Raw genomic sequence first — 16,833 nt, 5'->3', positions numbered from 1 at the left:
AGGCCGATCAGGACGAGCCAAGTGAAAAGCACGAACCAAATCGACGGCATGGACATCGGAGGCAACAACCCAAGAATTATCTTCCTGGCCATAACCGTTCCACTTGACAAGATACTGAAGCCTCCGCCTCGAAAAACGAGAATCCAAAATTTTCTCAACCTCATATTCCAACTCTCCCTCAACCAACACCGGGGCAGGAGGATCAACCGAGGCTACAACGGGCACCACATATCTCCGCAACAAAGATCTATGGAAAACATTATGAATGGCAAAAGAGGCTGGAAGAGCCAAACAAAAAGACACCGGATTGATAATTTCAGAAATCTTATAAGGACCAATAAACCGAGGCTTAAACTTAGGGGAAGAAACCTTCATAGGAACATGACGAGAAGACAACCAAACCAAATCCCCCACACGAAGCCGGGGACCAACACACCGATGGCGGTTAGCAAAACGTTGAGCCCTTTCCTGAGACCACGTCAAATTGTCCACCACATGAGTCCAAATCTGCTGCAGCCTGTCCACCACAGAATCCACACCAGGACAATCAGAAGGCTCAACCTGCCCCGCAAACTCGGGCAACGGCAAGAAAGCCACCCAATCATCCTGATCAGCAGACACAAAGCATCTCAAATATGTTTCCAAGGTCTGATTAGTTCGCTGAGTTTGGCCATTAGTCTGAGGATGAAACGCCGAAGAAAAAGACAAATCAATGCCCATCCTAGCACAAAAGGCCCGCCAAAACCTAGAGACAAACTGAGAACCTCTGTCAGACACAATATTCTCTGGAATGCCATGCAAACGAACCACATGCTGAAAAAACAATGGAACCAAATCTGAGGAGGAAGGCAACTTAGGCAAAGGTACCAGATGGACCATTTTAGAGAACCGGTCACAAACAACCCAGATAACAGACATCTTCTGGGAAACAGGAAGATCCAAAATAAAATTCATGGAAATATGCGTCCAGGGCCTCTCAGGGACCGGCAAAGGCAAAAGCAACCCACTAGCACGGGAACAGCAAGGCTTGGCCCGGGCGCAAGTCCCACAGGACTGCACAAAAGCATGCACATCGCGCGACAAGGAAGGCCACCAAAAGGACCTAGCCACCAAATCTCTGGTACCAAAAATCCCAGGATGACCAGCCAACACTGAACAATGAACCTCAGAAATTACCTTACTTGTCCATCTATCAGGAACAAATAGCTTCCCCACTGGACAGCGGTCAGGCCTATCAGCCTGAAATTCCCGAAGCACCCGCCGCAAATCAGGGGAGATGGCAGAAAGAATCACCCCTTCCTTAAGAATGCCAACCGGCTCAAGGACTCCAGGAGAATCAGGCGAAAAACTCCTAGAGAGGCATCAGCCTTAACATTCTTAGATCCCGGAAGATACGAGACCACAAAATCAAAATGGGAGAAAAACAGGGACCATCGAGCCTGTCTAGGATTCAGCCGTTTGGCCGACTCGAGGTAAATCAGATTCTTATGATCAGTCAAGACCACAACGCAGTGCTTAGCTCCCTCAAGCCAATGTCGCCACTCCTCAAACGCCCACTTCATAGCCAACAACTCCCGATTGCCGACATCATAATTGCGTTCCGCAGGCAAAAACTTTCTGGAAAAAAAAGCACACGGTTTCATCAAAGAACCATCAGAATCCCTCTGAGACAAAACGGCCCCCGCCCCAATCTCAGAAGTGTCAACCTCAACCTGAAAAGGAAGAGAAACATCCGGCTGACGCAACACAGGGGCAGAAGTAAATCGGCGTTTAAGCTCCCGAAAGGCCTCAACAGCCGCAGAGGACCAATTCGTCACATCAGCGCCTTTCATCTTCAAATCAGTAAGGGGCTTAACCACACTGGAAAAGTTGGCAATGAAACGGCGATAGAAATTAGCAAAGCCCAAAAATTTTTGAAGGCTCTTCACAGATGTGGGTTGAATCCAGTCATGAATAGCTTGGACCTTAACAGGATCCATTCCCATAGACGAGGGAGAAAAAATAAAACCCAAAAAAGAGACCTTCTGAACTCCGAATAGGCACTTAGACCCCTTCACAAATAAAGCATTATCACAAAGGATCTGGAATACCATCCTGACCTGCTTCACATGAGACTCCCAATCATCGGAAAAAATCAAAATATCATCCAAATATACAACCATGAATTTATCAAGATAATTGCGGAAAATATCATGCATGAAAGATTGGAACACAGATGGAGCATTAGAGAGCCCGAATGGCATCACGAGGTATTCAAAATGGCCTTCGGGCGTATTAAATGCAGTTTTCCATTCGTCACCCTGTTTAATACGAACAAGATTATATGCCCCTCGGAGGTCAATCTTAGTAAACCAACTAGCCCCCTTAATCTGAGCAAACAAATCAGAAAGCAAAGGCAAGGGGTATTGGAATTTGACCGTAATCTTATTAAGAAGACGATAATCTATACAGGGTCTCAAGGAGCCATCCTTCTTAGCAACAAAAAAGAAAGCCGCTCCCAATGGTGACGAAGACGGCCGAATATGCCCCTTCTCCAAAGATTCCTTAACATAGCTCCGCATGGCGGCATGCTCTGGCACAGACAGATTGAAAAGTCGGCCCTTAGGGAACTTACAACCTGGAATCAAGTTAATAGCACAATCACAGTCCCTATGTGGAGGAAGGGAACTGGACTTGGGCTCATCAAATACATCCTGGAAATCCGACAAAAACTCAGGGACCTCAGAAGAGGGGGAAGAGGAAATTGACATCAAAGGAACGTCACTATGTACCCCTTGACAACCCCAACTAGTCACAGACATAGCTTTCCAATCCAGCACCGGATTATGTTCCTGTAACGAAGGAAAACCCAGTACAACAACATCATGCAGGTTATGCAACACCAGAAAACGGCAATCTTCCTGATGTGCTGGAGCCATGTACAGTGGGGCAAAAAAGTATTTTGTCAGTCAGCAATAGTGCAAGTTCCACCACTTAAAAAGATGAGAGGCGTCTGTAATTTACATCATAGGTAGACCTCAACTATGGGAGACAAACTGAGAAAAAAAAATCCAGAAAATCACATTGTCTGTTTTTTTAACATTTTATTTGCATATTATGGTGGAAAATAAGTATTTGGTCAGAAACAAACAATCAAGATTTCTGGCTCTCACAGACCTGTAACTTCTTCTTTAAGAGTCTCCTTTTTCCTCCACTCATTACCTGTAGTAATGGCACCTATTTAAACTTGTTATCAGTATAAAAAGACACCTGTGCACACCCTCAAACAGTCTGACTCCAAACTCCACTATGGTGAAGACCAAAGAGCTGTCAAAGGACACCAGAAACAAAATTTTAGCCCTGCACCAGGCTGGGAAGACTGAATCTGCAATAGCCAACCAGCTTGGAGTGAAGAAATCAACAGTGGGAGCAATAATTAGAAAATGGAAGACATACAAGACCACTGATAATCTCCCTCGATCTGGGGCTCCACGCAAAATCCCACCCCGTGGGGTCAGAATGATCAAAAGAACGGTGAGCAAAAATCCCAGAACCACGCGGGGGGACCTAGTGAATGAACTGCAGAGAGCTGGGACCAATGTAACAAGGCCTACCATAAGTATCACACCATGGACTCAGATCCTGCAGTGCCAGACGTGTCCCACTGCTTAAGCCAGTACATGTCCGGGCACGTCTGAAGTTTGCTAGAGAGCATTTGGATGATCCAGATGAGTTTTGGGAGAATGTCCTATGGTCTGATGAAACCAAACTGGAACTGTTTGGTTGAAACACAACTTGTCGTGTTTGGAGGAAAAAGAATACTGAGTTGCATCCATCAAACACCATACCTACTGTAAAGCATGGTGGTGGAAACATCATGCTTTGGGGCTGTTTCTCTGCAAAGGGGCCAGGACGACTGATCCGGGTACATGAAAGAATGAATGGGGCCATGTATCGTGAGATTTTGAGTGCAAACCTCCTTCCATCAGCAAGGGCATTGAAGATGAAACGTGGCTGGGTCTTTCAACATGACAATGATCCAAAGCACACCGCCAGGGCAACGAAGGAGTGGCTTCGTAAGAAGCATTTCAAGGTCCTGGAGTGGCCTAGCCAGTCTCCAGATCTCAACCCTATAGAAAACCTTTGGAGGGAGTTGAAAGTCCGTGTTGCCAAGCGAAAAGCCAAAAACATCACTGCTCTAGAGGAGATCTGCATGGAGGAATGGGCCAACATACCAACAACAGTGTGTGGCAACCTTGTGAAGACTTACAGAAAACGTTTGACCTCTGTCATTGCCAACAAAGGATATATTACAAAGTATTGAGATGAAATTTTGTTTCTGACCAAATACTTATTTTTCACCATAATATGCAAATAAAATGTTAAAAAAACAGACAATGTGATTTTCTGGATTTTTTTTTCTCAGTTTGTCTCCCATAGTTGAGGTCTACCTATGATGTAAATTACAGACGCCTCTCATCTTTTTAAATGGTGGAACTTGCACTATTGCTGACTGACAATACTTTTTTGCCCCACTGTACATGGTCATCTGCGTCTAGTACTGAGGTTTATCCTTGGTCAATGGTGTAGCATCAATGCCCCTCAAAGGAATAGGGCTCTGCAAAGGCTGCAAGGAAAAACCACAGCGCCTGGGGAATTCTAAGTCCATTAAGTTCAGGGCAGCGCCTGAATCCACAAATGCCATGACAGAAAAGGACGACAATGAGCAAATCAGGGTCACAGATAAAAGAAATTTAGGCTGTACAGTACTGATCGTAACAGACCTAGCAACCCTCCTAGTACGCTTAGGGCAATCAGAAATAACATGAGCAGAATCACCACAGTAAAAACATAGCCTATTCTGACGTCTGAATTCCTGCCGTTCTGTTCTAGTCAAAATCCTATCACATTGCATAGGCTCAGGACTCTGCTCATAGGACACTGCCATATGGTGCACAGCTTTGCGCTCGACGCCGATCAATCTGAATGGCTAGAGACATAGATTCGCTCAAACCAGTAGGCGTAGGGAAGCCCACCATAACATCTTTAAGGGCTTCAGAAAGACCTTTTCTGAAAATAGCAGCCAGAGCATCCTCATTCCATTTAGTGAGCACAGACCATTTCCTAAATTTCTGGCAGTATAATTCTGCCGCTTCCTGACCTTGACACAGGGCCAACAGGGTTTTTTCTGCATGATCCACAGAATTAGGTTCGTCATACAATAATCCGAGTGCTTGAAAAAATGCGTCTACATTCAGCAATGCCGGATCCCCTGATTCAAGGGAGAATGCCCAGTCCTGACGGTCACCACGCAGCAAGGATATGATGATTTTAATTTGCTGAATGGGATCACCAGAAGAACGGGGTTTCAAAGCAAAAAACAATTTGCAGTTATTTTTAAAGTTCAAAAACTTGGATCTGTCCCCAAAAAACAAATCAGGAGTAGGAATTCTAGGCTCCAAAGCCAGAGTCTGGACAACATAATCTTGGATACTCTGTACTCTTGCAGCAAGTTGATCCACACGAGAAAACAAACCCTGAACATCCATGCCAGAGCATAAATCCTGAACCACCCAGAGATCAAGAGGAAAAAAAAGACAAAACAGAGCACAGAAAAAAAAATGGCTCAGAATTTTTTTTTCCTTCTTTTGAGATACATTTAATTCATTTTTGGCCACTTGTACTGTTATGAACTGGTGGTTTAGGAGCAACATGGGACGAGCTCTGAAGGAAGTGGTACCTGTACTGACCGCAGTCCCTAAGCTCAACACAACACTAGAAGTAGCCGTGGGATGCTCCTGACACTCCCTAGGCACCTCGTCACAACCTGAGAACTAACTACCCCTAAAGATAGAAACAGGAAAACTATCTTGCCTCAGAGAAAATCCCCAAAGGATAGTTAGCCCCCCCACAAGTAATGACTGTGAGTGGAGAGGGAAAAGACATACACAGAATGAAACCAGGATGTAGCACAGGAGGCCAGTCTAGCTAGATAGGTAGGACAGGATGGAATACTGTGCGGTCAGTATAAAAACTACAAAAAATCCACACAGAGTTTACAAAAATCTCCACACCTGACTAAGGGTGTGGAGGGTAAATCTGCTTCCCAGAGCTTCCAGCTTAATTGAATTAATCCATACTGACAAGCTGGACAAAACATAGAAAGCACAGAACGGATAAGTCCACAACATGTGGACAGAAAAGAGCAAGCAAGGACTTAACTTTGCTGAACTGGTCAGGAAAACAGGGAAATCCAAGAGAGATGTGAATCCAACCAGGAACCATTGACAAGTGGCACTGACTGAAGAGAAGAGCCAGGCATAAATAGCCGAGCAGAAAGACAATCAGTGAAAGCAGCTGCAGACTGCTAAATCCAAGGAGCAGCCATACCACTTAAAACCACCAGAGGGAGCCCAAGAGCAGAACTCACAAAAGTGCCGCTTACAACCACCTGAGGGAGCCCAAGAGCGGAATTCACAACACCCGTCTTATATGGCGGATATATCCCAAATTCCATATTTTATATGGAAAAGTTGGGGGTCGTCTTATACGCCCAGTCATCTTATACACCAGAAAATACGGTAGTTTTGGAGCAATTACAAACTTTTGGGGAGTATATGGCCAAGCCAGCAAATAAGAGTTTCAAACAATCTGGTCATCTCTACAAAGTACACATTGTATTTGTGCACAGTGTTGGGCGTTTATATCCAGGAGATATGCACCCGACAGTTTCTACACTCAGGATGGATGCCAAGGTTTGCGTTCACCATATGGACCCCTTGGAAAGAAATGTAAACCGTATATAAGTATAGCCCTCTGTACACAAAGTGCATGCATTTTCCCATACATTAAAGCAAATAGTATGCAGATGCATATTAGCCAGAGGGAACACACTTTTGGCCTGTGTCTGTTAAATGGGGGCCTACAGGAACGTTACAGTATACAGTGCCAAGGAAAGTTTTGGAAATCATTTTCTATCCAAATCCGGCTTTAAATTTTTCCACAACAGTATCACGGACCTGCCTGTTGTGTTCCTTGGTCTTCATGATGCTCTCTGTGCTTCAAACAGAACCCTGAAACTATCACAGAGCAGGTGCATTTATATGGAGACTTGATTACACACAGGTGGATTATATTTATCATCATTAGGCATTTAGGACAACATTGGATCATTCAGAGATCCACAATAGAACTTCTGGAGTAAGTTTACTGCACTGAAAGTAAAGGGGCCGAATAATATTGCACGCCCCACTTTTCAGTTTTTTGAATTTCCACCAATAAATTTTGTTCAACTTCACAAATGTGTTCCACTTGTTGTTGATTCTTCACCCAAAATTTACATTTGGTATCTTTATGTTTGAAGCATGATATGTGGGAAAAGGTTGAAAAGTTCCAGGGAGCCAAATACTTTCGCAAGGCACTGTACATCAGGAAACGCTCCTGACATATTGCGTAGGCTAAGGGCATAGCCCCATGCGCACCTAGTTTTACAAATATGCAAAAATGCTTTTTTTTATATTTAGATAAAGTTTAGTTAATAAGTTTATTTTTCTGACATAGTTCTGGGTATTTGACCATACAACGGGTACGGAAAGTAATCAGACAACTTTAAATTTTTCACTGTATTTTTCATTGTAGCCATTTAGTAAATTTTAAAAAGTTCATTTTTTTTCTCATTAATGTACACTATGCACCCCATCTTGACTAAAAAAACGAAATGTAGAAATTTATTCATTAAAAAGGAAAAACCGAAATATCACATGGTCATTTGTATTCAGACCCTTTGCTCAGACACTCATATTTAAGTCACATGCTGTTCATTTCCTTGTGATCCTTCTTGAAATGGTTCTACTTCTTCATTAGAGTCCAGCTGAGTTTAATTAAACTGATAGGACTTGATTTGGAAAGGCACACACATGTCTATATAAGACCTCACAGCTCACAGTGCATATCAGACCAAATGAGAATCATGAGGTCAAAGGAACTGGCCAAGGAGCTCAGAGACAGAATTGTGGCAAGGCACAGATCTGGCCAAGATTACAAAAGAATTTCTGCAGTACTCAAGGTTCCTAAGAGCACAGTCGCCTCCATAATCATAGCATGGAAGAAGTTTGGGACCACCAGAAGTCTTCCTAGACCTGGCTGTCCAGCCAAACTGAGCAATCGTGGTAGAAGAGCTTTGGTGAGAGAGGTAAAGAAAAACCCCAATATCACTGTGGCTGAGCTCCAGAGATGCAGTAGGGAGATGGGAGAAAGTTCCACAAAGTCAACTATCACTGCAGCCCTCCACCAGTCGGCCTTTGTGGCAGAGTGGCCCGATGGAAGACTCTCCTCAGTGAAAGGCAAATGAAAGGCCGCATAGAGTTTGCTAAAAAACACATGAAGGACTCCCAGACTATGAGAAATAAGATTCTTTGGTCTGATGAGACGAAGATAATTCTAAGCGGTATGTGTGGAGAAAACCAGGCATTGCTCATCACCTGCCCAATACAATCCCAACAGTGAAACATGGTGGTGGCAGCATCATGCTATGGGGGTGTTTTTCAGCTGCAGGGACAGGATGACTGGTTGCCATTGAAGAAAACATGAATGCGGCCAAGTATAGAGATATCCTGGATGAAAACCTCTCCCAGAGTGCTCTGGACCTCAGACTTAGCTGAAGGTTCACCTTCCAACAAGACAATGACCTTAAGCACACAGCTAAAATAACAAAGGAGTGGCTTCAGAACAACTCTGTGACCATTCTTGACTGGCCTAGCCAGAGCCACTGACCTAAACACATTTGAACATTTCTGGAGAGACCTGAAAATGGCTGTGCACCAACATTCTCCATCCAACCTGATGGAACTGGAGAGGATCTGCATGGAAGAAATGGCAGAGGATCCCCAAATCCAGGTGTGAAAAACTTGTTGCATCATTCCCAAGAAGACTCATGGCTGTACTAGCTCAAAAGGGTGGCTCTACTCAATACTGAGCAAAGGGTCTGAATACTTTTGACCATGTGATATTTCAGTTTTTCTTTTTTACTAAATTTGCAAAAATTTCTACATTTCTGTTTTTTTTTCAGTCAAGATGGGGTGCAGAGTATACATTAATGAGAAAAAAATGAAGTTTTTTGAATTTTCCAAATGGCTGCAATGAAACAAAGAGTGAAAAATGTAAAGGGGTCTGAATACTTTCCGTACCCACTGTATTTGCTTGTGCTAGTACTGACTGAGTTATTATTAACTAAAAAGCTAATTTTTCATGAATAGTTAATAAAATTGTTATAAAAATAAAAAAAAATATATGACACTGTCAATGTATTTGCTAACATTCCTGGCTAATTTTTGGTAAATTGATAAAAAATAGTGTAAATTCTTTAAAATTAATATTAACAAATAACATATCTCTGTTGTGTACTTTTACATGGAGATGAGTGAAAGGAGAATTTCAAACTTGCTCATCTTCACTTGAAACAACTTGCTCGCCAGATTTGTAATGTGACAAGAAAAATGTGTGGTCTCCATAAATGCCATATTTTAGGCCAAATGTATGTTGAATAGGTGGAAATGACACAATTATGGCTCTAATTTATACCTGTTCATAGAACTTTTAAGGTATATTTAGAGAGCAGATAGTGACTTACCGTTTGTATTGGACATTAAATGATACATCTCGAGCCAAGTCATATTTGCTCCAGTGCAGTATGTATTCAAAGTTTGTTGCATTAAAGGTCACATTGTTGTTACTGAAGTTTAGGCAACAGTCGCAATTATGCACTGAAATAAAAAAAAACATGTTAACATTATAAATAATATCTAAAGATACCCATTCTGGCTTTTGAAATGCACTGTTTTTTTCACAACATTCTAAAAATTATAACTTTTAATTTTCTTCTCAATGCTGCTGTCAGAACTCTTTTTCAAGAATCATTATTTATTTCTGGTCTCATTTTAACATATCGTTCTTTGAACACTTTAAATTACATGAAAACATTTTAAAGTGTCATGATTCATTATGGGATTCACGACAGCTCTGGTTCCGCTGAAATTTAAATGTTGTTTTTTCCTTTTGGTCCAGCAAGAGTTAATGTCTGTCTCTTGCTGGCTGTTCTTTTAGGTTGGTCACCTGATGTTGGTTGGTAACCACTCCTGCCTGCCTTTAAATAGCCATATGGCTCAACAGCTGATTGTTGGTAATAAAGTTACTTCTATGCAGACCAACTAGGGGTTTGGAACTCTCCTGTTTCGGTGGTGTTGCTGCTGTGGTAGTGCAGATTCCTGGGGAAGTATTTTCTGCTGCTTTGGAGCTTAGCAGCAGAGCCTAAGTCTTTATTCCTTCATCTTTGTCCCATGTTTGTCACATCCCCTGTATGTTACTGTCTGCAGTGGGGAGGCTAATGTCTTTGTTGGCCAGTGCACTAGCCAGAGCACATTGAGGTGACAGACAGGGACTAGGCACATGACATCAGCGTGGGTAAGGACCTGCATAGGGCATTTGGGAAGCTTAGGGACAAGCACAGGTTGGTGTCAGAAAGTGTCTCATCCCTGGCTCCAAACCATTAGGTCCTTCCTCTGCCTTTTCCATCCCATCGTATTTGCATGCTGTGTCGTCTGCCGGACTTACCCATGTCCGAGCGTGACATTACTGACAGTACCATTTTTCCGGAGACCCTATGGCTCAAGCGAAGTCTTTTGCACGCCTGATCCAGACCCTCACGGATAAGGTTATGGAGTTGCCATCTCAGGTGATGCAGCAGCTTCAGCTTGTGTCTTGGTTCTTGGTCTCGGCTCATGCCCTGGCTCAAGCGGAACCTAAGATTTCTCTCACCGACAGGTTCTCTGGAGGCAGAGATAAATTTATGGTGTTTAAGAAAGCCTGTAAATTATATTTCAGGCTCCACCCTTGTTCCTCAGGGAGTGAGGAACAACAAGTGGGGATTGTAGTCTCCTATTTAAGGATGATCTCCAGTCCTGGGCATTCTCCCTGCTGACCGAATCTCCATCTCTGCGGTCGGTGGACGAATTTCTGGCCCCTTTGGAACTGGTGTGTGGTGATCCTGATGGCGTCTGCCTGCCTGAATCTAAACTCCATAAGAGCAAGCAGGAGGCCGGCCGGGTGAAGAGTACTGTTTGGAGTTCCAGAGATAGGCCACTGACACTCAGTGGAATGACCCTGCTCTTAGGAGTCATTTTTTTCAGTGTCTGCCAGCTAGGCTTTTATTATTATTATTATTATACATTTTTATAGCGCCATTTATTCCATGGCGCTTTACATGTGAATACGGGGCAAATATAGACAAATACATTAAAGGCTTCAGGATTCTCTGGTGCAATATGCTACTCCATGGTTGTTGGAGGCTGCCATGGCCCTTGCTATCAAGGTGGATAGCTGCTTCAGGGAGAGACACACACCGTCTATGTTTCCTGTTGTTCTTTCTAAGGAGGAGGACACACAGGTGCTAACAGATGAACCCATGCAGTTAGGGGGATTCTTCTCATACTTTGTTGCCTGCGATTCACCGCGGGATGGGGGCATATTTTTACTGTGGTCTTACTAATCATTATATTAAAGTCTGTCCATCTCATGCTAAAATTGGTACACCATCACAAAAACCACGTTCCCCTAGTCGTTTGGATGGAGATGACCAGGTGTGTACATTTTCTCCACTTTTTTGTCTTAGTTTACAATTTTGGATGAAATAGTTGTTGGTGGGAAAACTTACACTATTCTCGTTCCAGTGGATAGTGGAGCTGGCGTCAGTTTGGTGGATTCTCACTTTGCTCAGACCCATGGTCTGATCGGTAGGACATTGGCGAGACCATTCCTATTCATGCGATTGATTTTGTTCCTTTCAGCCTGAAGAGTGTGACTCAAGTCACACATAATGTGAACTTATGCATAGTGTCTCTTCATGAAGAGTTCTAGTCTTGCAATGTCTTGGAGGGTATGACAACTCCCATCATCTTAGGCCTTTCCTGGCTGAAAAAGCACAATCCGGTCATTGATTGGAGGTCCAGAGAAGTAGTCAGTTGGTGCAAGTTTTGTAAAAACTTTTGCCTATTTTTGGTTAATCTACCCCTTATTCTCTGGTGGAGGTAGCTAAGGTGCTACCGGGGAAGAGGGGCAAGACTCTACTCACACCTCAGGAAAACTCTGAGTCTCTGTCCTTCCTGGAAGAGTGGTCGGGGAGGGTGGGGGTTCCCTCTGAATATTCTGAGAGTATGAGCTTGGTAACACGGGGGATGCCTCTGTTGTCTGTCCTTCAAGGAGAGTACCATCATGTGCTAAACGTACACATTGTAATAAATTTTCAGGTCCAGACCTGTGTGTGAATAAATACATGTGCACGTCCACTAAAAATATCAGGTGGAAGTACGCTTCTGGGATTTGGAGTTCTAGGGTGATCGGGCCATATAGGGTGACGGTGTTGTCAGCCCTGGGACCTTGCAGTTAGAGTTACCCTCAGTAATGCGTGTATATAACGTGTTTTACAGGTTGCCACTCAGGAAATCTGTTCTGCCTCCGGAGCTTATGTTATCACTATTACCATCGGGCTGTGTTTGCTATTACCTTAAGTACCAGGTGGCTACGGAGGTGTATACTTAATAAAACATCAAAAAATGTCCTTATTTAGTGGCTAAGGCACTTCAAAACATATGTAAACCAAAAAGCGGACTTATATGATATTAGCCGCAAGAAGAGAACCATATCTATTAAAACATAATAATATTTATTAAATAATTGTAATAAAATCACCAAGACCAATGATATGATCAAAGTGTCCAAAACAGAAGAAACTGACCTACCAACACCACTAATAGTATACCGGCTATATTACATACAATGTCTATGAATTGTAGCATGGCTAAAGCTTGTATAGTCGATGGGAGGTATGTATCACAGAGAAGGCTTGCCGCTGTGATGTAACCCGGAGTGTTTTGTTTAATACACATAAGGCAATAAGGAATTGTTTAGGATGTTTGGGTCCGGGTTACGGGTAGCTATGAGAGATGGGAGGGTCTGGCTACCCATATACCTCACCCCTGGGTAAGGGGCATAACCATGCCTATTTGTGTTTGTTTCAGGACCTGTGGTGATGTCATAGCCACATGTCTAATCATGTGACGTTACTTCACCAATGGGTGTGGTTTCAGGCTACTTAATGGAGATGTGTAGCACATGGTAAGAGAGTGTTTGGGAATCTGTCAGGGTGGACAGAGGTCCCTGTGTCCAGATGGGACACTACAGACAGGAGTCTGTGTGTGTGGAGGAGAAAGCCCCCAAAGTGTGTTAAGGCTGCAGGACTGAGCCTGAAGGACTGGACTTTTGTATTTTCCTTTCCTGAGCTAAAGACTGTTTGTTTACCTGTGGTTCACACTGTTATGTGGTTTATGGAGCAATAAACCTGAGAACTTCTAAAGAAACGTGTCTCCTGAGTGTCACCCGCCGCACCTAAGCGAGTGTCCCCTAGACCCGTAGCGGGTGAAACGCTACAGAATCCATAATGTTTAGATTGATAATCTCAGTACAGTGATGTAAACAGTCTGTGCTATAGTTTATAAAAAACCTAATACTGTGCACAATATACTATAAGGTTATTATTAACATTCCAGTTGTAGATTAATAAAGGTGCTGGCAATCGATATAAATTCACCCTATCTACATCAGAATTTCCATGACAAAGTGCAAAGTGCTGTGCAACACTATACCTTAAGTAGAAAGACAGAAGAATGCCGACTCGTGCGGTATGTGAGCTGGTCAGTTCCTCCACGTGAGCCCCCTGGGTGGAAGTATGCATCTGGGATTTGGAGTTAGAGGGTGATCGAGCCATATACCCTCAGTAATGTGTGTATATAACGTGTTTTATAGGTCGTCACTCAAGAAATTTGTTGCGCCTCCGGAGCTTACGTTATCACTATCACCATCAGGCTGTGTTTGCTATTACTTTGAGTACCAGGTGGCTACGGAGGTGTATACTTGTGGGTTGATGTGTCCTTTCCCTATGTAATTTCTGGACAAGTCCTGTCTTAAGGGTCCAGAGGCTCTTCATTTAAAGGGGGATACTGTCACGATTCATTATCCCTCCGTCACATACAATATTCGGACTAACGAGTTCACATACAATGTGCCTGTCAGGCGCCTGCTGGAAAAATACCTATAATATCTAATGTTTGCAATTTCAGTGCTCTAAAAGTGATCAGTGACCTTCATAGGGATGTAATAAAAGAGACTACACATAATCAGTTGCAAAAAAAAACATTTACTTAACATAAAACTAATAACTATGAAATTCAAACTTTTCAAAACTCCCGCCAAATAGTCCCCAGTTCGACTCTCTCAAAAAAAAGTACAAAGAAAATTTTTGAACGCAAACTTAATTTTAAGGTACCTTAAGTACTATTAAAAACATATTCAATCAGAAGTAGATGCTGAGGTTTCCCCAGAAAAGTCACACTTGCAGAGCAAATAGCAAGAATTACACACCATTTTTGCATGTGTCAGGCAAATTGCTTTATGACATTTGAGACATTCATAATTTGAAAGCCTTCTGGTTCCGCTTTCCGTTTGGCAGGTGGTGCATCTCCTTCTTTTGTGAGGTGGTGCAGATGGTGACTTTTCACCATCATCTTCTGGGCGGAACCTTTTGAGCTGAACTTGAAGGCGAGAGGGGATACCGATTGTTTTCACGCTTCTCCTGCGTAGCTCTCCAAGTACTAGTTCTTGGGCCAATTTTTTCAGATACAATCGTCTACGGAGTGGTTCAAGCTTGTTTTCAAGATAAATTACTTGTGAATTTATACCACCCAAATTCAACATAGCAAAAAATATGACCATTGGCCAGCGTTTGATGTTTCTGCTGACGTTGAAAGTGGAGCACATCTGATCTGCTGTATCCACACCCCCTTTGGTGGCATTGTAAAATGTAATTATCTCCGGTTTTTTTTCTGCCCCAGTCCCAGGATCGATGGCAGCATCATCATGAAGTGTTGATAGAAGAAGTACGATTTTTTTGGCATGTGGTACATAGGAAACTAAAGCCTTTCCATTATGGAATGCAAACATACTGCTGTACTGTTGTCTCTCTTTCACACTTACAAACTGTGGCGGCAATTCCCTTTTGTTTTTTCTTACAGTTCCCACATATGACAGCTTCTGAATTTTCAGATAATCAATCAGATCACAACTTGTAAACCAATTGTCAGCTGTAATATTGCGACCCGATCCAAATAAGGGTTCAGCCAGTCTTTTTACAACATCAATGGGTTTGTTGCTCACACAGTAAGGACCTTCTGGTTGTTTTCCTGCATAAACTTCCAGGTTGTAAGTGTAGGTCTTACTGGCATCAACAAGGGCATAAATTTTTATTCCATATTTGTTTGGCTTTGATGGAATATATTGACGAAAGGCACATCTACCACGAAAACCAGGGAGCATTTCGTCAATAGTGAGATTCTCTCCAGGGTAATAACTTTGTTTACAGTTTACAACAAATCTTTGAAATATATCACGAATTGGAGCAAGTCGGTCATGTGTTTTGCGTTCGGTTCGGGTAGTTCTGTCGTCAAACCGAAGGCAACAAATTAGAATCTTGAATCTGTTTATGGACATAACAAGGCTAAATTTTTCAACTCCATCCCCATCTTTACCCCAAAGTTCCTCCAAACTTTGTCTATTTGCCCTATAAACTCCTGCAAGGTACAGTAATCCAAAAAAAGCACGCAGTTCTATTTCATCTGTGGGCTTGATGGTTCTGTTGCAGATGTACTTGTCCTTTATAATGTCTATATATTGGTTGGTATATGTGACAATAGAGTCCAGAATGTCATCTGTAAATATACTGTTCCAGCATTCAACTGCAGTTTTTGCATTACGTGCAGTTCCTATTACTGCAGGAAGGTGAGTAATAATGTTTAAAGGTTCCCTACATTTTTTCTGGAATGGCTTCTTGTTCCATTTAGTATTTTTATCTTTTCCAATATAATATGATCCAACTTCTTCATCCTCACCACTGTCACCATCTTGCTCTGTTTCAGAATCCAGGACACATTCCTCCACCTCATCATGAGAATCAATCTCACTTTCCTCTCCTAAATCCTCATTCAGTGTGAGGTCTCTATCATCTAACAGCATGTTTGTTACTTCCTCAACATCAAGTTGTTTGGATAAATTGTACATTTTCCTCTCCATTTCAGCAGATAATCTGAAGCAAGAGAAGGAATATGTTAGGGAACTACTGTATATGCCTGAGCAGCACACTTTCTTTTATAAAATCTCCCTTATTTCTATGAAATATCCTCACATTTTGTGCTATACATTCATAAAACAAGCTAAATAAACTATTGTGATGAATAAAAACATAAAATACCAACCTTGCTGAATGTGACGTATTCACATACAATGAGCCTGAGAGATCTGTGCAGCTATATCCTCTCCCCTGAAGCTCTGAAATCCAACTGTGATATCAGGTTTCACAGACCTTCAAGAGACAGGCGACTACCTGGAGGGAGGGGGTTTCCTCACAATCTGGTGAGGAAGGAGAAATGAAAGTAAAAGAGAAGCGCCTGTCAGATCAGTTGTATGTGACGGAGGGTTATGGGATTCGTGGCTGCTCTGGTTTTGCTGACATATAAATGTTGCTGTTTCCTTTTGGTCCAGAAAGAGTTAATGTCTGTTTGTTGCTGGCTGTTCTTTTAGGTTGGTCAGGTAATGTTGGTTGGTAACCATATGACCATCAGATGATAATCAGTAATAGAGTTACTTCTATACGGACCAGCTAGGGGTTTGTAGCTAACCTGTTTCAACAGAGCCTAAAGCTGTGTATTTTTTCCTTTTTCTTTGTCTGTCCCATGTTTGTCACTTCCCCTGTGT

At 42.6% G+C, this 16,833-nt stretch overlaps 1 protein-coding gene across 2 annotated transcripts in view; it reads right to left on the bottom strand.

The window, feature by feature from the left end:
- IL22RA1 (interleukin 22 receptor subunit alpha 1) overlaps positions 1-16,833 on the bottom strand; it is an 89,334-nt gene that overhangs the window by 37,950 nt on the left and 34,551 nt on the right. The window contains exon 2 of one of the 2 annotated variants that reach the window (XM_069756943.1): positions 9,608-9,740. In XM_069756943.1, the coding sequence (XP_069613044.1) occupies positions 9,608-9,740 (133 nt within the window). Of the gene's footprint in view, positions 1-9,607; positions 9,743-16,833 lie in introns of those variants that run through there. The other variant, XM_069756944.1, reaches the window with a different exon arrangement.

This window comes from Ranitomeya imitator, chromosome 3 (genome assembly GCF_032444005.1).
Source record: "Ranitomeya imitator isolate aRanImi1 chromosome 3, aRanImi1.pri, whole genome shotgun sequence".
Taxonomy (NCBI): Eukaryota; Metazoa; Chordata; class Amphibia; order Anura; family Dendrobatidae; genus Ranitomeya; species Ranitomeya imitator.
Note: the sequence above shows the minus strand (reverse complement) of the source record. Positions and strands in the feature narration are given on the sequence as shown.